At 38.1% G+C, this 24928-nt stretch overlaps 1 protein-coding gene and 1 pseudogene across 1 annotated transcript; both read right to left on the reverse strand.

Moving 5' to 3' along the window:
- Nucleotides 1-1702: 1702 nt before the first annotated feature.
- Nucleotides 1703-5439, reverse strand: LOC141812367 (uncharacterized; annotated as a pseudogene).
- A 12221-nt stretch (nt 5440-17660) lies between these two features.
- On the reverse strand, nt 17661-23900 carry LOC141812296 (uncharacterized). Its single transcript, XM_074700341.1, has 4 exons — nt 23557-23900; nt 23163-23265; nt 22368-22418; nt 17661-17837 (listed from the first exon to the last, which is right to left on the reverse strand). Exons 1-4 carry the CDS (start codon nt 23898-23900, stop codon nt 17661-17663), a joined length of 675 nt encoding a protein of 224 aa, XP_074556442.1.
- Between the last annotated feature and the right edge of the window lie 1028 nt (nt 23901-24928).

Below are 24928 nucleotides of genomic sequence, written 5' to 3' on the forward strand. Positions count from 1 at the left end.
GAAGTATAATAATGATCATATGTTTCTTTTATATCACATTTAGTATTGTAGATCACTAGAATATATATTGTTCGTCAACCCAATGGAGTAGATGCTCAATATGTTGTCTTAAACTACCTTTTAAAAATTTCAATTTGGTACTTCAAAAGCAATTCCCTTCTAATGCAACATTTATCATATGAGTTGAATGCAAAAAGCCAAACTAAGAGGCACCTTTTGCTTTGATACATCAATAGTAACAATGTCTTATAGGCCTTAATTACCCTAGGCCATAACTCTTTTCCCTACAAGACCTTTTGCTTAGATGATCACTATTTCTTAAATTATTCAACTGTTAGAATAGATAAAGAATCTCACCTTAAAAATTTTCTCCACTAGAAAAAAATTCATACTCTCTTCAAATTTTCTTAATTTGTTCCCACAAACTTTGCAAACACCCTAAGGCATCCTCTAGCTTCAAAATGCTCGCAAGGTGAAAGCTCAGAAGTCAATTTGCTATCTCAACCTTAACATTAGCATGTTAGGCTATAGTCGAGCCAATCGTGCATTACGCCTAGGTGGCCTAATCCTAGTGATAGGTTGTTAGGCCTTGGTTCAACATCTCGCGAAAATTGGAAAACGAAGGGTCGCCTCAACTTTAAGATATGGGCAAGATATAGTCATGTTCTTATGAAAGATTTGATGAATGAGACTTCAAGTGGTGCTCCATTTGGTGACTTCCTAACCATACCAAATGCCATATGAGATATTTCCCTAACATGGTGAATTGCTTAAAGAATAAAACTAGGAGTGGGCATATAACCTCCATTTCACAATTTCAATCATCATTTGGTATCGTCATTGGCAATGGCTAATAATTCATAGCACCGTCAATGGTTAGTCAGAGCACAATCGATACAAGTCATTCAATTGGAGCGCCACTTATAATAGGAAAACTTATTTTCGTCAAATATAAATTAGAGAAGTTATTGTAGGAAAACTTTAATTATTAATTACTCAACAAATAATTTACAATTTAAGAACATATTATTTGAAAATTTTGCAAACTTATTTTCATCATAAAAAATTATTAGATAATTCAAATTGAGAAATTATCATAAAATATTTGATATTTCGTTATAAAGAGTGAGTGAGGTTTTCAAACTATTAGATTTTTGCACCTTAGAGACATTCTATTAGTAAAATCATTTTTTTCTTAAATAAATTTGAAATCATAAATTGATGTGAAATATAAAAGAACAAATTTTGAGAAGAAAGTATACACTAATTTTTTTTTTCTATATAGGATGTCATTATTCAATCAAGTAAAATTAGTAGAAATATATACTAGTTGAATTTATAAGTACTTTAGCTTTGAATGAGGTGCTTGAAAATCACCCCTAGTTAGGAAGTCACCAAAACCAATAGTTGAACGTACCTCCATTGTTAGTAGTGTTATGCAAACAAACATAAAAGAAAAGAAAGATAAAAGTAATTTAATGTGGTTCAACATATGAAGGAATCCAACCCTTAAACATAAAATAGGAAACACAATAAAAGAATTTTAAAAAATAATGTTCAAACCTCTTGTTCTTATAAATTACTCTCTAAACATCAATTGACAAAAGTGAATAATCTCACCTCTTGCGCTCCTTAACACAAGAGATAGCTTTCTTATCTATTTGTCTATCAATCTTTCACATTTTCCACATGCTCCCAAGGTGCCACCTAAGCTTAGCGATGTTCCATTGGTGAAAATTTTCTCTACCTGTCACTATATAAAACCATATTAAAAAAATTAACCATGTTAAAATCCATATTAAAAATATAATTATTTAGCAGTTGAGATATAAAAATAAACCTAATGGATCCAATATGTTGCTAAACCAATAAAAGTTAGAGAGAGGATAGTTAAAATTATACTCTAATTCATGCCTGTTAACTCAGATATGGATGTTAGGTTGAACATTGTCTTCTTATATGCGCTCCATTGAGCATGTGGCATATCCCTTCGATTACCCTATGACATTGTCTCTTATTCTTTTCCTCTCCCATTCCACTCCCTCAACCCCTGATGCGTTCTAATTTTCCAACCTTTCCCTTAGCCCTTAGTGTCTCTAATTATCCCGTCAAACTCCAATCCCTATGGTGCAACCCTGCCCAAGATCAACACAAGTCGGAGGATGCTCGAGTAATCCGACAAAGCTCCTCGATGCTTAAGAAACTTCCGAGAATTATAAATTTAAATGGAAGAGAGTGTGTCAAAGATAGAAATTTAGATGCCCCTTGTCTTGTGCTACTATACCTTTTTATCTCACAACCGCAAGGTAACCTATCCCTTGTCTTGGGCTACTATTCCCTAATGCACATCTTAAGTGGGAAGTTTGACGACTTGACTCTCCTAACTCACCCATCTTATCAAACCATAATTAGCCTATGATATGGGGAAAGGGAGGATTAGGTGGCAGGGTCAAGTCAACCATAAGTGGGAAGTTAAAGTCATGCATATGTGGAGGTCAAAGCGGTCCCTCGACTCTTTCTACAACTTGGTCACTTGACTTCAGAGGGCTCAAGCCCCGATGACTCCGAGCTTGATCACTCGATCCTAGAGGGTTCAAGCCCCTCGATGACTCTTTCAGCCTGATCACTCGATCCTAGAGGGCTCAAGCCCCTCGACTTCTTCAACTCAGCCACCCGATTCACTCAGGTCAGTCATCACCTTGCTCCTTGACTCTGGCCACCCGACATTTTCAACTCAGCCCTACTCATTCACATAAGAAGCAAACAACGTAATTCTCTCCTCAAGTGGTGCAGATAATGACTGCGAATATTCTAGGAACACTTAGCATCATATGGTTGGAAGGGCAGTTATGCGATTGTCAGACTTGGTCTCCCAGATACCATCCACCGGACACATGACATGCGGTGAATGGAAAGACCAATAACAGTTGTCGGATCTGGTCCGCCACCGGCTCATCTAGGAATAATATAAACCCTAAAGGAGGTATGTAAAAAAGGAAGATTTTCATTCGTTCAGGGGGCTCTCGCATGCATCTTTTTATTCTATTTTTTTCCCATACCTCAAGAAATCTTAACTTGAACATCGGAGTAATCACACCGAGCTCGTCAATGCCCATCATAATCCTTGGCTTAGTGCTACAGATGATTCCGACATCTCCTTCATCGTCAAGGTCTTCAATCTCACTCACTTGGTAGTTGCCTTCAACAAACCACATCTCAAACAGAAATAAATTGCTGTAGATATTTCTCGACATCTCCTTCATCGTCAAAGTCTTCAATCTCACTCCCTTGCCAGTTGCCTTCAATTGACTCATTAGACCGCGATCTTATACAGGAACAACCTATCTAACCTATCGCACCAAATTGCCACCTTTAATGGCCAATGGAACTTCTCCCTGTCCTCTTCCTGAGTATGTGGACGCAACTGTTGAATGACTCCACTCACCCAATCTATTCTCTCAAAGCCTAAACACACCTAAAGTGTCATGTTGAACCCTAGACATCCATGCCCAAACTTCACCCATAGTGAAAGAGAATGAACTACTTAGATCACCAAACTTTGGAATTGAGTTTCACATAAAAAACATTCGACCTTGACTAGCACAATTTGATAAAAATTCAGGTGATGAACACTGACCAGGCCTATCTCGAGAGCAGTGTGGGTTCAGGAAGTGGTGCGACAAGTGTTGATGCCGTCCTTGCAGTCGCTGGTGAGATCGTTGAAGGTCTCCAGTTGCTTCTTCCCCCTCAGGAAGACCTCTGTGTCCACCTCCCCCCTCATGTACCCATCGAATTCCACCGGAATCCCATTGTTCAGCTTCTTCGTCTCCTCGTACCATTCGCTGTTTTCCCCCCACAACTCCTTGAAATCCTCAAGAAAGTGAGTGTGGTACTTCTCCTTCAGCGGGTCGAAGAAAGAGGCGTCAGGCTCGTCGGTGGCAATGTACAGCTGCCGGCCCTCCTCAATCTTGTCCTCCAGAGTCGACAGAAGGGACTCCGGCGAGGTGTCCGTTGCCAAATTCGGCCACAGCTGCGTGTTCCGCGCCTTCTCCCCCTCACTACGTGGATGGCATCAAAATCCCATTTCAGCTTGGAAGCGATGCCGGAGACGATGTCCATTAAACGGCGGGATTTCCAGATCAGATGCCATGGCCGCTGAATCACAGCCTCTGTCTCCCCCTCGCATACCCTGTACCAGTAGTTGTCCGGCTCGACGGCCCCAAACTTGCGCATGATTAGGTGGTGTTTCAGCTTCGCCAGCTTCATCGGTGTGATTCGGACGTCCTCCACGAGCTGGAGCGTGAGCTTGTCCTTCTTCTGCCACCTGCCCCAGTCGTTCCAGAACTGGCGCTGGTCGAGGACGGAGGCGGAGTCCCTTAAGTGCTCAAAGTCGAAGTAGAATCTGAAGTCCTTACCCTCCTCGTCCTGGTTTGTGGAGGAGTACTTGGAGGAGAGGCATATGGTGAGGTCCATCACCAGGGTCCGGTTCAGGTACTGGGCTTCGCCGAGGGCACAAAGGAAGCTCCACAAGTAATGGTTCATGTTCTTGCAGCGATCGCCGCCGCCGGAGTAGATTAGGTACTTGCCGCTGCTGAACTTGCTCTCGGATTCGATGACTGGGAGGGCGTCGTTGACGGCGTCGCCTACCACGGGGACGACGAGGGGGTCCAAGCCGGAGGAGGGGTTGCCCCCTTTGCCCTTGCGCACGAACTCGCCTCCTCCATCGGAGCCGCCCTTGAGCAGCCTCTTCTTCTTCCGGGCGTTGGTGCCGGTGTGGTACTCGCCGATCTTGACCACGGAGTAGGTGCAGCTGGGGGAGCGGACGACCAGGAAGCGACGGTAGTCCTTATAGAAGCCCGCGCGCTTAGCGTCCTTGGGGCGGAACCGCCAGGCCATGTCACAAGAACCGTCGGCGTCACCACCGTGGACAGGCTTGCCAAAGCGGTAGAAATGGACGTCGCGGAAGGACTCGATGGTGGCGCGCATCATGAGGTGGAAGACCTCCGGGTTGGCGCAGTTGATAGGGCCGGAATCGTCGCAGTCGGCGTCGGAGGAGGAAGCGTTGAAGTCGGGGAGATCGGCGAGGCGGATGATGACGGCGTCATCGTAGGAAGAGGAGGTAGAGGAGGAAGTGGCGGAGGAGTTGAGGAAGTCCTCTCCTGTTCGGAGAGGGGCGTCGTCGGGGCGAAAGGTGGCGTTGGTGGAGGAGGTGAGAAAGGCTGTGAGCTTGGAAGAGGAGGCGGAAGTGGAAGAGGGAAGGAGGAGGGGATCGTCGGGGCGGTAGGTGGCTGCAATTATGGTGAATGCAAGGACGACGATGACAAATGCTGCAAAGCAGACGTTGCCGACAATGTGGAGGGCGGTCTGGCCTAGCGTTTCGGCTCGGAAGCTCCTGTTCCGGCTCAGAAGCAACGATGAAGCACTATTGTTCTGCATCGCGGTAGCGGAACGAAGAGGAAGACGAAGAGGAGGAGGAGGTTGTGGTGGTGGAAAGAGAGATCAGCGGTGGCAGTGGTGGCGTTAAAAGGAGAGAAAGGTGGCGCTAGATTTGGATCTGGTGGATGCTGTGCGGTCGCACTCGGAAAGTGAACGGCTAAGATTTTACTTCCGGGTCAAAGTAAAAATAATAAGAATGACCTCATTTACGATTATGCGTAGATTATAAACTCAATCATATCTATGATAAAGTAGTCATTAACGATCGAGATTAATCTTCGTCCGATCTATCGACTGCAAATGACTCCCGCATAGAATTTCTCATAGGGAGCCCCTGATTAGAAATTGAACTGACATTTTCCGTAACAAATTAGATTCGATCATTTATCAAAGGACGTAAATTCTTAAAGAGCACACCGCAGTTTGATATTTTCCAAAGCACATATTTATTTCCGATAATATCCCTCATACCGATGACTTATCCCATTCTTTTGTTTTAAGAATCCGAGTCACAAAATATTAGAGTCATGATAATGTTAATTTTTAAAGATTAACATCTATTACGATGATATTATTCGAATATCAAAACTAAAATATAAAATTTTAAAAATCTCTTGAGCACCAATAGTATTGCTTTCAAGTTGATAACTCAACGTATATTTGGACTCTAAAATATTATAAAAATTTATGAATAAGTTTAATCAACGCTTGCTAAGTTTATCAATGAAAAATGGATAATATAGGAAAGGTAATTACGATGTGAAAAGTTAATTCTGAACTCTTCTATGAAATTATGGATGTTGCTAAAATTTTTAAAATAAAAATTTAAAATAACAGAATCATTATTTATAATAAATAATAATAAGATGATGTTAATTTTTTAAAAATCAATATTATTATGATTTTATTCGAAGAATAGAATCACAATCATGTTGATTGTTGAAAATCAACATCATTATTATGTGAGTTCAACATAATAAACAGTTCGGTTCTAGAATTAAATACAAAATGGCGGGCCGATGTGCGCCTGTCTCCGTTGAGATTTCTTAAATTTGAGGCGTTCCACGGAGAATATCTTCTGGTCAGGATAAAAAATAATATTCTCTTAAAATAACCTCGATTTTTATTATTTTTACTTAAAAAATAAGACAGACACTCTAAAATTTATATAATAATCAGGAGTATTTTTATTTTTATTTTTGTTTTTGAATTATCTCTGTCATCGTCGTCTCACGTGCCTTATGCTCCTTCGTGCCCCAATCCTTTTCGAGGGTCATTGCCGCGGCAGTCATAACGATATGAGTGTGGAATTTTTTTAAATTGATATTAAGTGTCTAATTTTTTTAATAAATTATGAAATAAAAAATGACAGCCCTTCTGCAAAAAAATGACAGCCCAATCTATCTCATTTGAGAGAAAAAAATTCTCATAATTTTATAGTCTCGAATTTTACATGTCTGATTTATTATTAATGGACTTAATCATCGTACCATACCAAGGCTGTCTTAAGGTTTTGTGAAGTCCTAGGCTAAAATTTTTTTAGACTTTTAATATATTTTTTTAAATATAAATTTTTTTTTCATCCTTTTTCATTCAGATTTGGGACCGACAACGATAAATTTAAAATATTTTTTAAATAAAATATTAATTTAAAAATAATTTTTTATATAAAATTTAATTTTCTAATTATTAATTAAAAATATATTTTTATATAAAATTTAATTTTTTAATTTTTTGAGATGTAAAATTATTAATTAAATTTTTATATTTAAATTTTGTTAATAAATTTTTTTCAATTGATAAAATTATTAAATTATTTAATCTTTCTTATGATATTGTTGAACGTAAATAAGACTTTATTAAAACATTATTTTTTAGAATGATGCATCAATTCAGCCATGTATTAATTCTCATGCAGCAACTTCTCATTTATGTAGGCATGAGCAGTGCATCAAACGTATGAAGCGACATCAAATTCTCATGCGTAGTTATACAGACATGATGTGATCCTGCGAAAATCGAAACATCATGATCTCACGAAACGAACACATTATTCAATTGATATAAAAAAATTTTTAAAATAAAATTTTTAAATAACAATGGGCTCCAATTTTATTGGGGCCCTAGGGGCCTTTAAGGCCTATGCTTTGAGCCGGTACTGTACCATACATCCGGAGAAAGAATATTCAAAGTGACAAGGAGTTGTCCAAGTTGCATTGCTTCATGGTATTGGCAAAATACTCAAGCGGCATATGGCAAGAAGAAATACCGGTGAGGCCTCTTGACTAAGAAAGATCTGGATGCGAAGTCTATTAACAAGCAGAAGAAGACTAGACTTGTTAGCAAACCGAAAGCAAGACACTTAATAATGAAAAAATAAATAAAAGCAAGACCTCTTATCTAATTTAATAAAAGATAAATCCATGACACTGTATATGCCTCTACTCATGGCCTAAATTATCAAGTCAAGAACTTTGATATGTTCTCTAACTATATATGCAGTCTATTTATTAGTTCTTTGAATCGTCAATTTCATTGGTTGACTAACTCTCGTTACTTCATTTGAAGATTTTGCATTTGTTAGTAAGTCTTTGTGCTATCTTCATGAAGTGTGACAACAACTTTAGCAATCACTTGTCCTTTTTTTAATCTCACTTTCTATTTGTCGAAGTTGATAGGATTTTAACATTTTTGCTGGTAAGGCACTCAAGTCCTTTATTGATCGCGATTTAATTCTCAATTTAATTTGTATTCTAACCAAGAGAAATCTGCATCCAAAAGTGATGAGATGCTTTAGAGATGCACTTTGTCAATAATTAATCCTTCAAAGTGCTCAAACTCTAATACCAAATGTAAAATTGATATAGCCCTCGAGCATGGTATAGTGGTAAATTACTAAGTACTCATGATGATTTGAATCCCAACTATGATGACATATTGTAAGGTATTTTTCTCTAATTGGATTAAAAATTTGAGAATTCTAGATTTATTCGATGAATGAATCAAGGGAAGATCGTCCGCCTTCGGGATTAGTTGAGACTTCTGGATTATTAAAAAAAAACAGGTAAGCTTGATGTAATATATTGTTGATAAATACCTAAAAAATTAAATCTCCTAGGATATTTAATTTATTTTGTTTCCGCATATTTTTTTGTTATTGTTTTGATATGATTGTAAAATGAATGTTCTTTTTCAGTAAAAAAAGTAGAATCCGTTATCTTAACGGCTCCACACGGTCGATCCCATAACTATTTGTGAGAGGTAAATCGACTCTTGCCCACTACATCAAGTATACCCCGTCGTAATCAACTCAACTATGTCCCAAAAATATAAAATGAAAGCTCACATGTTAAATCTCGAGGCATGTACATACCATAAGATACATGGAAATATATTTCTGTTGGGATCGTCCTGGTGCAATGCGCATGTTAACACATTTCAAAAACGTGCGCAGCGGAATTAAAACAATAATTAACAGTAATTATCATACAACACACGCATGCTAGACAGGAAATAAACAATGTACAAGGCATGACAAAAAATTAAAATTTTCAGAATAAAATTTATTCTACTTGCATAATTAAAATTTACAGAATAAAATTATTCTAAACGTGTACCTCGCGATGATGATGTTGAGTCATGTTGAATCAATCGAGCGGTCCTCATCGGAATTCCGCCTCTACTGGTGATCCATGCCAAGCTCCCGTCTGGACGGCTTCGGAAGCCACGAGTCACGTCATCGTCTTCGGTACTAGCCGATGATCGATGACGATCGAATCGAGAGAAGCCTTATTCCGAAAACTATGCAACAACGTTTGTCGCGGTTGTTTCGGAGCTTTCCAACTATCATCGAGAATCGTATTCCCGATGTAGTTTATCGATGGTCAATCGTTGACCGTCGATTAGGACAAACAGTCGAAACTCTTTCCGACAACAATGGAAATATTTTCCGATCGCTTCACAAGCTCTCGGTGGCAAAACCCAATACATTCAACCTTCCCTCATGGCCGGAAAGACAACAAGACATTTTCTCTTCATTGTTACAACATAACAGAAAAGAACAATGTCTCTTATCCGGCTCCATCTTCTCCTTACCCACACGGGCAGCAGCATCTCCTGCGACATCCTCTCCGGCAACAAGCTTCCTTCGGTTGTGGCTCCGGCAGCGGGTCCGGAAATGGCACCTCTTCGGCAGCAAATTCGCTCCGGCAGCAAACTCTAGCAACAGCTCCTCTCAAGGAAGAAAGGGGCAGTAGTTCCGGCTTCGGGAAGAAGCTGACAGCAACTCCGGCTCCTACGAAGGTGGCAGAGGGCTGCTGTTCTTTTCAAGCATCCAGCGGCGGCTCCTTTCCGGCGAAGGTGGAGGAGAAGACCGGTGCCGAGCAGAGGAGATCAGGTGCTCGACAGAGGAGAAGGCTGCGGCGGCGGGAGAAGGCTGCCAAGCAGGGAAGAAAGCTGTGCGGTGGAGAAGATGATGAACAGGGGCTCATGACACTCTAGCCCTGCGACGGTAGCCCTCCGGTCTGGCAGTAACCTTGCGCCAACCGAGCATGGAGAGTCGCCCATCCTCCTATCCTCATCACCAGGGGCGGAGCCAGGATTTTTATCGAGGGGGGGCCATTTTTTAACATCGCATTGTCACACTAATAAAATAAATTTTAAATTAACTAAGAATTGAGTGCTTAATGATAAATAACAATGAGTTTTTATATCATAAAATAAATAAATAAATAATGTCAAGGCAGGTGACTGTAAATTTATATAAGAATAGGGAGAGCTGAGATTGGATTGAAGCGATCGAGAGAGGAGAGCTTGGCGTTTCCATTGATGGAGGAAGATCTCTCAACTCCAAGTGAAGACAAAATTTGTGTAGTTGATGCACAGGTTTATTTTATTTGTGATTTCTCTTAGTTTTTCGCCTTATTTTCTCCTTTCGCATGTTTCTCTTTAAGATTTTCATGATGTTTTCATACTGTTTTATTTTTGCTAGTAAAGAAACTGACTTTGGGAGCTAAATTATAGTGCATGTTTGGAAAAAATAAAATAAAATAACAATAATAATAATGATGAATTCTAAAACTATGATTCAGATTTCATCTTCTTCAGAGAGCAAAAGTCCAAGCATTAACAAACAGGTACATAGCTCTTTTTTTTTATATGCATTATTTTTATATTTAAAAATATCAAGAGAGCTCATGAATAACTCTTTTACTTGCAATTCTAGGAGGATCTTCTCAAATCCACCAAAGATGAAATAAACAAAATGAGAGAAGAAAACAAGAGATTAAAGGTGACATTAACACGTATGATCAACGATTACCAGTCTCTCCAGTTGCACTTCTCTACTGTTTCTCAACAAGAGGACGCTAGAAGAGCCGTCGAAACTATTCCAACTTCTGATGAAGAAGAACATGAGCTTGTTTCGTTGAGCCTTGGAACAAGCTCAAATAGGCAAATATATAGAAAGGAAGACGAGAATACTGAGAACACTGCAGACAAAGACAAAGGTCGCAAGGAGAACTTAGAAGAAGACTTGACTCTTAGACTGGACTGCAGCAGTGGACTAATCAAGCAGCAACTGATTGCAAGGAAGGAAGAAGAGAGTAGTCCATGCAAGATGGTGAAGGATTTGAGAAATAATGGATCAGAAGATGAGGCTCTGGAGCAGCCACAGGGGAAGAAAACAAGAGTATGTGTGCGAACAAGATGCAACGGGCCAATGGTGTGTATGCCAGGGGCCAGGGGGGGCGACCGCCCCCAGGCGCCCCCCCTGTAGCTCCGCCACTGCTCATCACCACCGGCTGTTCCTCGCAAATCCGGCGAATAGCAAGCAGCAAGGAGTAGCGGCACACCGTGGAGAGGAAAACTTCGGCGCCGCTTAGGGCTTTGGTTGCACGAGCAGAGGGAAGAGCTTGCAGAGGGCGGCGATCTTCTCGCGTGAGGAGGAAGAAGACGAGCGGGGAGAAGGAAGAAGAAAGGAGCACAGTGAATAGACGCGATCAGCCCCCTTTTTAAGGATGCTACAGTGCGGCGGGGTTTTGTAAAAGCCGAACCAGGTTTTAGTTTAGGGCTAAACCGGCTAGCTTAAGAATAAACCCAAACAAAATCAAACCGGGTTTGGTTTTAGGATTACTGTAGCAAACCGGGTTCAAAATTAAATCGCTTGGTTCACTAACCAAATGAACTCCGATTTGACCCAAATTAATTTTGTTCGATTCGTCTTCACAAGACGAACCTCCTCATCGCATCCATTCTGCCAAAATTTCTTCCATCGCGAACCAAACCAAGTTGGTTCAATTCGGTTCAAAACTGAATCATTTGGTTTACTAACCAAATGAGCTCTGATTTTAACGAAATCAATTTGTTTCGTTTCATCTTCGCAAGACGAGTTCCATCATTTTGTCCTTTGTCTGGTCCAACCATATTTTATTTCTTTCGTTCTGAGAATCTAATTCTCAAACTCGTTTTAAGTCCTTCGGAGAACTTGTAGTGCGTGTGACCCAATAGGTTCCCGGTTATGTTGGCCGTCCGTAATTAACCATTAACTATGGAACGATCATGAGTGACACCTAGTAGTATATCATGATCCTCAATTGACCAGAAAATCAACGATTAATTCCAGAACATCTTCTAAACCTTTCAGCAGCTCTTGTTAAACGTGCCTCGTTCCTTTCACCGTCTTATACCCGCTTGGTTCAGGACATGGTCTATGTGTCGGTCTCCACTAGGCTGACTATGTCACACCTAGCCCAAGCTGCTTTCTTGTCCTGTGGATTCAAGTTACTTGTACATGTGTCCAAGAGTCTCGTACTCTTAACATGTAATGCTTTGGCCAAAGACTTTTAGTAACAATCCTGACAAGCGGTCGTAGGGTATACGTCTCCCTTTTCAAGGAGCGGGGAATCCTCTGTGGGCTATTCAAACACCTTCGGACACTTCGACTTATACCCAATCATCTCGGGTCCACACCTTCTCGGAGATGCTTACTTAAGATGTCAAAGTATAAGCTTCCATGACCTAGGTGACTTGAATACCGTAAGTCAAAGGAAACTCGCACTTAAGTTGTACTGAGATCTTCATTGACATATATATATATCGAACCATATGAAGTCTCAAAGTAGGTCACTCCAATGAACTGGTTACCTTTAACCAGCATCCACGTTTAACTCTCAACATCTAATGTTGACAGTAGTGAGATCAGCTGCTTGGCAAACCAAGGAGTTCAAAACGTGCTAGTCTTAACAGAATCGATGACGTCTGTTCTCATCAATTCCTTGACTAGGGAAAATTTCAATACGCTCATAATTGCACATGTAGAGATGCTCACGAGTTGTGATCCAATTACAAATTCTCTCATGCTATGAATCGTATTGCGGACATTCAGTATTCGAGTTTAAGATCCGATCAAACACATATGGAATGTGCACTCAAATAGTGAATTGTTATTTATCTAATAAATAGTATAACCGTAAGGCGATTGCCTTAGGACACCTCTCAAATCTAACAATTTCGATAATATTGTTGGAGTATGAAATACGAGCCATGTTGCTCCTCTCCTTAACGGTTTTCTAGTGATAAAGCCAGTGAAAACAAAAATAACAATAGGGGTATTTTAACAGGATTGACATATCTTTCATGCCAAGCGACTAAAACCTTCTCATTACAACCCCTCTAGGTCAACTACAATTTACTTGCTTTTCAATCCCAATGAATCTCCATTTGTAGAATTTTTTTTATGACTTAACTATGTTTTTTTAGTTCCTTAATCTTTGATGTGTGCATAACAACATTTAAAATATCATTCACATAAAATAATAAATATATAAAAATTGAGATTTACTCGATAGACAAACCATGAAAAAAAGATCATCTATTCATTATGAAAATCACTCTTTCTATATATACAAAAGATCCATTTGCTAACTTCTTGAAAACAACATACCTCCTCCTTAATTAAAATCAAGATTGATCATGACTCTATCAAACCTAGTATACCATTAGGTAGGAGATTATTTAAGGCAAGAGAACATGATCCTCAACTTCAAGAACAAAGTTCTCAAGCTGTTGCATGTGTATTTGCTACTTTATCTTCTACAAAAGGTGGAATCCGCCACCTTAGCGGCCACACACGATCGGCCCCATGACCATTTGTGAGGAGATAAATTGAGAAATTACAGTTGGTCACGACGCAGGAGGGTATTACCTGACTTCGTCAGGATTCGAACCCTTGTCCTCTTCTGCAAGTCTGCTGCGTCGTAACCAACTCAGCTATGCCTCGAGGGATGTATTTGCTACTTTAGGTCACCATGTAAGTTGTTTTGATGTCTAATTATTCTAATTTGAAAACATATGTAGCAACTATAGATACCATAACTCGAATAGAATAGTGTATCACAACAGGGGGGGGGGGGGAAATCATCGTTAAAAATCAATTTTTTGTACATGATTATATCCTTTATAACAAACTTGATCTTAAATTATAAGAAAACCCTTAATTAGTGAAGCGAATTTAATTCGATCGCTATTTTAATAACTGAATTAAATTTTGATTGTTAATTAGCGATGGAATTAAATCCATCACTAAAATAATGATCAAATTTAATTCGATCACTATATTTTAATAATTGAACTAAATTTTGATTATTAATTAGTAACGAAATTAAATTTATTGTTAAAATAATGACTAAATTTAATTTCGATCGCTAGAAACTTCTAAAATAACCATATCCCTATTTTTCCTCTCCCACACGATCCCTAAAAACTCCATTCTCCTCTCCAATCTCTGCTCTAGCTTGCTTCGATCTCTTCTTTGGCACCTCTGATGTCCAGCCTCGATCTGCTCCAATCTCCTCTCTGGCACATGGTAAGCTCCTCTCTTCGCCTCTCCCCTCTCCTCTCCGGTGCAACCTCGACCGTCACCTCACATTGGCCATGACATTGGGTGTGACATCGACCTTACACTACAAAAAAACCAGCATTCTGCAACGAATTTTGCAACGAATTTCTTTAAAAAATTCGTTGCAAAATTTTTTGCAACTAATTTAGCAACGAATTAAAATTCGTCGCCAAATACTCATCGCAGAATTCTGCAACGAATTTCGGTGATTCGTCGATAAAAATAGCGACGAAAAAATTAATTCGTCGCTGAGTTCGTCGCCGATTGGCGTCGAAAATAATTTCGTCGCCAATCGGCGATGAAACTATTCGTCGCTGATCAATTTCGTCACTGATCAGCGATGAATAGTTTCGTCGCCAATCGGCGATGAACCAGTTTTCGTAGCCAATCGGCGACGAATAATTTCGTCGCCGATTGGCGACGAAATTATTTTCGACGCTGATCAGCGACGAAAACAATTTCGTCGCCGATTAGCGTCGAAAATAATTTCGTCGCCAATCGGCGACGAATAATGTCATCGCTGATCAGCGACGAAAATCTGTTCGTCGCCGTTTAGAGTTTATGGGTTTATGATGTATGGTTTACGATTTAGGGTTTATAGTTTAAGGTTTATGGGTTAATGATTTATGATTTACGATCTAGGGTTTATAGTTTAGGGTGTTAGAATTTAGGGTTTAGAAATTAGGGTCTTAATTATAGTTTAGGGTTTTATGATTATAGGGATTAATATTTACAGTTATACGAATTATGATAAATTTGAAGTCAATAAGTTAAAACATAGTATTATGCACATTTTCTAACAATAATTATAAAAAATACCTCAAACATAAATGAGTAAAATTTCATCAATTATTTCTAACGAATTATAACTAAACTCTAATAAAAACTATTAAACTACTATATAAAATTGTAAAAATTACCTCCGACCGGAACAACTTCACCGAAACAACTTGTTAAACCTGCAAAAACAATATTACAACATTAATTAATAAGAATATTAAAGATAATTAATTTAAAAAAATTGGATTTCATCGGCCACTAATCGCCCGTGCCACCAGCCGGCAAGAAACCACCAACCGTCGGCCAGCCGCCACCAGGCACCGGACAGCAGTCACGTACCAGCCGTCGGACACCGGCCACCAGCCACCAGCTAGCGGTGGCAGCAGCCACCAACCGGCGCCAAGCACTAGGCGTGACCAGCAGCTGGCGGCGGCGACCCTACCTGACTTGGTTCACGGAGTCAAACCGAACTGACCGAAGCTACCTCGCCACATCCTAGACTAGTTAGACCAAGGTTTTTCAATAAATCGATTAAGTCCATAATTTCTTGAATTGATTCTGTCTAGGAAGTGGTCGTTGCTCCGATAACCAAGAAGGCCCCTTGCCTCGCCACAACCTGGGAATCAATTTTTGAAATGTGTACTTAATTGGTTGAAGGCTAAACCTGAATCTAACTCAAAATTGATCAAGTATAGATACCCTTCACAATAAACAAAGATAAAATTGAAATCATCTCACATTCAACTCATAGGTTAACTGATTGACCACTTAGACTGGGTGAGATGAATAGGTAATAAATCAAAATAACCCAACAAACAAGTTTTCAAAATTAATCAAATCATCAAACTTAATTCAATTATTGCAAGGATTGAGCCTCGGGGAGCCGTCCTTTGCAATCAATTTAACTTAAATAAGGATTGAGCCTCGGGGAGCCGTCCTTAACTTTAACAAATTAAACAAATTTTCAAAATTAATTTAACAAATTAAACAATTTTCAAAATTAATTAACTTAAAAATTTAATTAAACAAATTTTCAAAATTAATTAACTTAAAATTTAATTAAACAAATTTTTAAAATTAATTAACTTAAAATTTAATTAACAAATTTTCAAAATTAATTAACTTCAAAATTTTAATTAACAAATTTTCAAAATTAATTAACTTCAAAATTAATTAATTCAAAACAAATTTTCAAAATTAATTAACTTCAAAATTTAATTAACAAATTTTCAAAATTAATTAACTTCAAAATTTAATTAACAAATTTTCAAAATTAATTAACTTCAAAATTTAATCAAACAAACTTTCAAAGTTAATTAAACTTTAATTAAAACTCAATTTAATCAACCTTTTCAAAAATAATAAATTAGACAATTCTTTAAAATCAAAATTAAATTAACTGTCAAAATTTAATTATTCACCAAACAATCAAAGACAAAGATGGAAAATTAACAATTATCAGGTAATTATAAAATTACTCGAACAAAGTTTTCAAAATTCAATCTATGGTAAAGATTTAATTTTTAAATTTGGGATGGAACACTCAAAAGAAATAAACACACCAATTGCAACAAATTGTAACATAAAAGATAACCCAAGTGGAAAACAAGTAGACTTAAAATACTATTATAATTGGGAGTCTACTATACCTAACTGCAAGTCGACCTGATATATTATTTGTAGTAGGTATATGTGCTAGGTACCAAGCAAATGCTAAAGAATCACACTTAACCGCAGTTTCTAAATACATCAAAGGAACCTTAACTGTGGGAATGTGGTACCCTAGGAATAACAACTTTGACCTAGTTGGATATTCAGACTCAGATTATGCCGGTTGTAAACTAGACCGCAAAAGTACAAGCGGTGGATGCCAGTTCTTGGGTCCTTGTCTAGTTAGCTGGTGCAGTAGACACTACAAGAAACAATAAAAATAGCGACGAAATATTAGCGACGAATTTTATTTTCGTTGCTAATGTAAATATTTGCGACGAAAAAATAATTTCGTCGCTAAAACAAACGTTTTGCGACGAAAATGATATTTCGTCTCTAAATATTAGCGACGAAAATGATAAAATCGTCGCTAACTCTAGTTTATTATTTTGTTTGCGGCGAAAATTGGTTTTCGTCGCTAACATTTAGCGACGAAAAGGCTATTTCGTCGCTAAGATTTAATGTTTGCGACGAAAAGGCTTTTCGCCGCTAACCTACGACTAAAATCCCTAACCCCCCGCTATCCTCATCTCCGCGCAACTCCTCCTAACCCGGCCGCGATCCTCATCTCCGCACGCGACTCCCTTCTTTCTCCGACGCCTCCGCCGTCCGCCCGTCCGCCGTCCGCCGTCCGCCGTTTGCAGGTGCTCCTCCTCCGATCCTCATCTCCGCGCACCTACGACTAAGAAAACCCTAGTCCGCATCCTCATCTCCGCGCGCAACTCCTCCTAACCCAGCCGCGATCCTGATCTCCGCGCGCGACTCCCTTCTTTCTCCGACTTGAGGTCCTCATCTCCGCCGTCCGCCGTTTGCAGGTGCTCCTCCTCCGATCTATTTTTTACGCCGCCGCCTCCACCTTATTTCTTCCTGATCGCGCAGCCTCTTCTTCCTCGAACCCGACACGAAGAGCTGGAACTGGAGGCCGGCAGTGACCAAGGGTTTGGTTATCGGGCCGATTCTCGCCGGGAGGAAGCAGGATTTCACTCAACCCGACACGAATAGCTGAGGAAGCACGCTGGTAAGTGGATTTAAAGTTGATTTTTGGTGTTCTTGAATTAATTATTCTATCCTAAAACTTATTTGATGTGCATGTTTTGATGTTCTTCCTTTGCTGTAACATAATCAAATTTGGACATGTAGAAATTGAAATGTAGGCTTATAAGTCACAAGTTTCGTAAGTTTCATGTGCATCCTACCAAGTCTTGCACAACATCATGAAACAATAGTGACATTATAAATTTTAACTTAACAGATTACATCATGGTTGAGCACAACTACTTAGGGATTGATGACACTAACTAATAACATCTTGACGTGCAAACTAGAATAATACTTTCCCTTGAGTGTTCTTACACATCCAAATAAAACTCATAAAACCCTTTAGATGTAGCAAAAACAAAATCAAGTTAGGCAATGCTAACTTATTTATGGATGAAACTTCGATAATTATAGAAATGATTAATTATGTTTGAAATTTTTCATAACATAATTATATGATTTTTTATGAGTTAATTTACGGTATGATAATTTTTATTATTTCATCAGGTTGTATAAATATGGATAAAAGTTGGATAATGAACGAGAATCGGATTAGCCATGAATATATAAAAGGGTTAAATGAGTTTTTAAAGATGGCGGAGAATTATATGATAAGTTTGAATTGCCAAATATAAATGCCATGGGAATAGGAACACTAGTACTAAGTAGATCTTATTATTTGTATTTTTGCCTATGCCCAAATCATTTTTTGATTGTTATGTTCTTCTAGTATGTTTCCACAGTACCTATATTCTTGTGTGAGATTGTTTTGTTCTGTCATAATTAATTTGATCCATTTTTGTTTGATTTTGTAAGAGGCAGTCCCTTACTTTCATTATTCTTCTTCTCTTTTTTCCTCTTATAGTCTTCTTTGTGCTTTGTTTTTTCTACCTTATGTTTTGAGCCATATATGTGTTTTATCTAAACTCATTATCTTGAAAGTGTTCTAACAAACTATATGAGGTAAAAATAACATTTATGCAGCTCAGTCTTTTCTTGTTGGTCCTGGTTGTTGGAATCTTACATGTGCACTACTTTGCATCTCTATGAAGCTAATTATGAGATAGGCACTAATGACATCTTGTAAACTGACCAGGGAAGCTGATATAACAAAAGAGCGAATTCAGAAGCTTCTGAAAGCTGGTGCAAATGTTGTACTAACAACCAAAGGAATTGATGATATGTCACTGAAGGCATGTATTTCTTGTACTTGTTGCTGAGTGTGCTGAAGTGTAGAAGTTGTGCATTGGACAACTTGTATATATCTGAACGTTGCTGAACTTTGTGTCTGAATGTGTATGAATTGGTATCTAAACTTTGTGTATTGTATTTGAATTGGTTTATGTATCAAACTTTGTGTTTTAAGTATGTTTTGAGGTGAATTTTTATGTTGTTTTGGTGTAATCTGTGATAGGTGTGATATTGTATGTGACATGGAAAAAAAAAGCTGGGCGCAGAATTATCGTAAATTAGCGACGAAAGGAAAATCATTCGTCGCTAAGTTACGTAACTTAGCGACGAAATGGGCCAAATTCGTCGCTAAGTTACGTAGATTAGCGGCGAAATGGGCCCATTTCGTCGCTAAGTTACGTATTTAGGGAACCAAAGTAGCCGGGGCATTTCCTTAATTTAGCGACGATTTAATTAAATTCGTAGCTAATGTTAGCGACGAAAATATAGTATGTCGTCGCTAATATTAGCGACGAAACTATGGTATTTCGTCGCTAATATTAGCTACGATTTTCGTAGATTAGCAACGATTATTATATCGCCGCTAATGTTAGCGACGAAATTGTATTAATTCGTCGCTAAGTTTCTTTTGCGACAATCCTATTGCGACGATACTAGCGACGAAAAATATTCGTCGCAAAATAAGGTTAGCGACGAAAATTTTATATTAGCGACGATTTTAATTCGTCGCTAAAATACTAAATTGTTGTAGTGATTATGTAAATATAAACAGGGAAAATCACTAATTAGCGACGGAATATTAAATATACTTCGCTAATTAATGATATCATATTAAATAACCGTCGTTAATTAGAGTTGATTATTTTAATTCCGTCTCAGATTTAGTGACGGAATTAAAATATTATTGCTAATATTAGCGATGGAATTAAACTTCCGTCTCTAGATCTAAGATAAAACAGTAAATTATATTTTTTATATTAATGACAGAAGTTTAATTCCGTAATAGTTTGTCATTGTGATTGTATGGGTTATGAATGTTGTATGTATCATGGATATGATTTGGATATGGTTTGTGATTGAATGTTGTATGTATCATTATTTTGAAATGTTAATGTAAACATGATTTAAATTAGGAAATAGGTGGTGCTGAAAAAATGTTAGAGAAATTAGCGTCGGAAAATATTTTCATCATTAATTTTTAGACAGAAAAATATTTTCATCGCTATGTTTAATGATGGAAAATAATTTTCGTTGCTAATTAGCGATGAAAATTAATTTTTTGTCACTAAAACCTTTTTCAATGAAATTTTTTATGTCTATTTTATTTGTGTTTCTAATCGGTCTTTAAATTAATTTAGCGATCGAAAATTCTATCGCTAATCTTAGAAATTCTTATAATGTTATATCTAGGATCATCCTTAATTTGTACACACGTGCAACCAATTATTCTCTTTTCATTGGACTTTTGCACCAACTACCAAATAATATTCTTCTATATAAATAACCTTTAGCTCCCATAGCATGATAAAAAAAATATGCACTTTTAGATCTAAATATTCTAACTTTCCATCATTTCCATACCTCTGCAAGTATCTTAGAATAATAATAATTGTAGAAGGATGATTTTTTTAAATATAATTTAAATATACAAACCTTTATGGACCTAAGATTAACTAATCTTAGAAGAATTTTAGACGGAAGATTGATCAAATAATAAGTGTCCCACAATCTTTAGATAAAGTAACGTTCATCTTACACTATGTACACTACAAGAAAAACAGTCATAGACATCGGTGGAAAACCGATGTCTATGAGAAAATCGACCGATGTCTATGAAGGCGATGTAAAAGGTCTGACATTTTAGACATCAGTTTTTAACCGATGTAATATCACTCAACGACATCGGTTTGTAACCGATGTAGTACCGATGTAGTATCACTCAAAGACATCGGTTATGCAACGGTATAAAATCGATGTAATATATATTTAACATCAAATTTAGCAACGATTTTCGACCGATGTAATATCACTTAACGACATCGATTCTGCAACGGTGTAAAACCGATGTAATATCTGTTTAACATCAATTTTAGCAACGGTTTTCGACCGATGTAATATCACTTAACGACAACGCTTCTAAACCGATGTCATTGAATCTAAACCTGTTGTAATAACACTTTTTTTTATGTTGTTTGTAAATTATGATCGAGCAAGAGTACAAAATTATCATAATATTATAAATTCACCCAACAAATCACAAATAGAAAAGCACCGATATATTTAATCACCTCAATATTTACAAATAACCAAAAGTAACTAACACAAATATTCTTCTTGCAACATATTACACATTCCCTCAGCATTTTCATCCCCAGAAGGATCACCTTCAGCCCCATCGTCCTCTTCCTGGTCTTCGCCATCTGTTCATCATCATCCTCTTCGTCCTCATCTGAATCACCATCATCCTTGTTCTCTGGCACAACTTCATTCTTGCTCTTTCGAAGTAGCCTTCAAAGATCTCTATAAAAAGTTTGGAATTAAGATCAAATCTCAGCCAAGAACTTTTGGCAGCAGCCTTCACAAAGTGCTTGCAAGAATCACAATAACAAAGTTTGATTCAGAAGTGGCCTGAGTGACAGAAATGGCCCGAGCAGAAATTTCAGTGCTGCAGAAAACAAAAACTTAATATTAGTAGTTAAGTCCTCATATTTACATGACAGATACAATAATATTAGTAGTATCACACTATTACTAGTCGCTTCACATCAAACAATGTCCTCATATTTACACGAGCAAAATACAAAACTTAATGATGTGCAGTAATGAAACAACTCCTAGATAAACACCTGACTAGCTACTGATCAATAAAAACAAAGAGCAATGCAAAGACAGCAGCATCCCGAAAGGCCTAGAACGTAATTATCATTCATATGGCAAATTATTATCATTCCATTGCTCCGATATCCTTCCTCATTGCTCCTATAAATTTCTGCTTCCCTGTACTCTCACATCATCGTAGTAATTTGTGTTAAAAAACGTAGCTAATCACAGAACTTCCTAATGGTGTTTTAATGCAACAAGCGAGCAACAAATAGATAACTTGTTTCTTTTGCTAAGTATTGCCTTACGATTGTGACATATAATTAAGAGAATCAGAGAAATTTAATAAGTGATAAAAAAAAAAATTTGAAGAGAGAAAGAAGCACCAACTCTATAATTTACTAAATTCTACAGGCGGAAATAAGTTGATCATTATTTGTGATCAACAGTTTAGAAAAAAGAAAAAGGTACAAGGTTGAGACTTGGTGTCTTTTACCTTCTTTTCTACACAGTAACTTCTTAGCTTGCGTCTTTTACCAGTCTCCTTCTACAAGGAAGATCACTATATCAGTTTTAAAAAACTAGACTGTAGACTAAGATTTATCAAATAACACGAAGTAGAACCTAGATAGCAATGAATACTAAAACATGATAATAGAAGGCCAATTATTAGTAATCAATATGACAGGAAGTTGAGAAGAATATCAAGTTACAAGTACTGCATGCTGTGACAATGAATCCAGGAGAAAATCTAGTTAAGTGTTGCACATTGCGCACGGCCATCCTTCAAGATTTCTCCTTACAGGTGACAATAATTAAGACAATGTCTGAGTCCAACAGCATTTACCTGTTATAACTTACTCATGTTGCATTTGGAGGATGAAGAATGGCATGTTAATGGTTGTGATTTCCCTAAGCCCTCTGCCTTTTCATGTGAGACAATACAACTTTCTATTTTAATGTTATTGGATCAACATCCTGTTGTGTTTAAGATTTTTTTTTCATTTATTCTCATTTTTCCTCTCTCCCCATATGAAACATTTGGTGACCTACAAGATTTATATCCAACCAAATTTCACTAATTGGCATAGGTAGAATCTCACCTTTAACAGCATTAGAATAAGGCATAAGGAAACAAATGGCTATTTAAATTTGATAATGAATTCACCAAATGGAATACTGAAAATAGATCTTTCAGTCCTGATGAGTATGTAGTAATACTGTAATGCACTAAGAATCCTAATGAGTATGTATAATGCAAAATATTGTATGTGTAAAAGTGTATACTCACAGCTATCAACCGGCACCTCATGGCGACATCCCTCACTGTCTTCTCCGGCAGCTTAGCTGCTATCTTGATATACTTCATTATATTGGTTGGTTCAGTAGCATGTCTGGGCATTTGTCATAAACCAACAGTGTCAAGCAAAAGAGAACCAAGGCCGGGTAGTGGGGATAAAAGTCAGACAAATTCTCTTAATACTTTATGTTCTAGAACAGAAAAGTTGAAACTAGGCAATTGAGTGCAACACCTTCATAACTTAAATTCTTCAAATAGATAATTCATTCCCACGATCTAGTTCAATTAAAGTTTTCTCATACTTGACTACATTGATCTTATAACACAGTTGAGCTTTCAAGGAGCAGAGAATCAATATCAAAACCAAGAAGCAAAATCAACTTACTCTATAAGGCCTTCCCTCAACACATATACTTCCTCCAGAGACCAACTGGCAGTTGCTGCTGGAGTGAGCTTGAGAGGGGGCACTGGGTCAAGAATGATGTTCCTTGAAAGATTGCCAGGCAGTGATAAGACAGAAGAAGTGTAACTTTGTGTGACAGGGTTGTCTGGCAAGATCATCCCTCCCATGTTGCTAGCACCATCTGAAGCATACATTCCCTCGGATATCAACCGTGCCACATTGCTCATTGCTGCTGGTGGAAAAGGAACTAAGTTTTGATTGCTAAAAGAGGGAGGAAAGGCTCCTCCATAGTGAAAACTCAAATTCTGATCAGCCGACATTCTCATCCCACAAGTAGCTTATTTGCTGAAAGAAATCAGAGCCCGAGTGCGATTTGAAGAGCCAGAACTTTTCGAGAACTTTCAGAATTGAAGCTCTGGATTCTGGACAGTTTAAGCTACATCAGTATCGACCTCAACAATAACAAAAGTAACATCTAAAATTACAGTTTCCTACCCTAACAATGGCAGTACAGAGTCACATCCGAACCTGAAACCGATGATTCCAGAACTACTTTTTTCCGAACAAAACTGTCGGCTCGTGCAGCCAAGAATCAAGTACGAAACAAAGATCAGATTTTTGACGAGAAAGAGAACCGCAAGAATTACCTAGTTCTTCCCAATAATACGTTTTGTTTTCGTGCAAAAGACTTTCAGGAAGAACCATCCTCTCTCCAAGGATTATGATCAGCTAGGAGCCAAACACCTAAAGCTAGCCAAGATTGAGCCTCATCATGGAACCCTAGCATGGAAGCGTGACATTGAGCGAGGTGCTGCACAGCCAGCTCCGGCCCATGAGGAGTGGTGCTGTAGAGGAGGCATGCACCTCCTCATCCTGGACTTGATGAGAGGATAACTCATCTTGAGGAGGTGATGGATCAGCGATATCGGGATCTGGATACCCGTATGACCGGATACTATGAACAAGTCCAAACCTACCATAAGGAGGTTCAGGACTATCATCAGGGTGTCAAGGGTTTTTATGAGGAGGTGAGAGGCCTGCGTCAGGAGTGGTCGGTTGCCTCTCAGCGTGATCTGGAGCATTATCAGCAGCAGCAGCAGATGTTCGAGATGATGAGCCAGATGCACATGTATTATCAGCCTCCTCCTCCACCTCCTCCAGCAGACGATGATGATGCCTAGATTTGATATTTTTGTATGAATGGTAGTTGAAAACTTGTTGTGATAATTTGAATGCTTGTGTGTGATGACTTTGCTTGTGCTTGATGTTGGATGTTAAAACTTTGCTTGGTATGGATTATCTTGAGTTGTAAAACTTTTTATTATTACCTATCCTTTAATTAATGTTAAGTCTT

This window comes from Curcuma longa, chromosome 18 (genome assembly GCF_044706935.1).
Source record: "Curcuma longa cultivar G26 ecotype Majalengka, Jawa Barat chromosome 18, ITB_CL_G26_1.1, whole genome shotgun sequence".
Taxonomy (NCBI): domain Eukaryota; kingdom Viridiplantae; phylum Streptophyta; class Magnoliopsida; order Zingiberales; family Zingiberaceae; genus Curcuma; species Curcuma longa.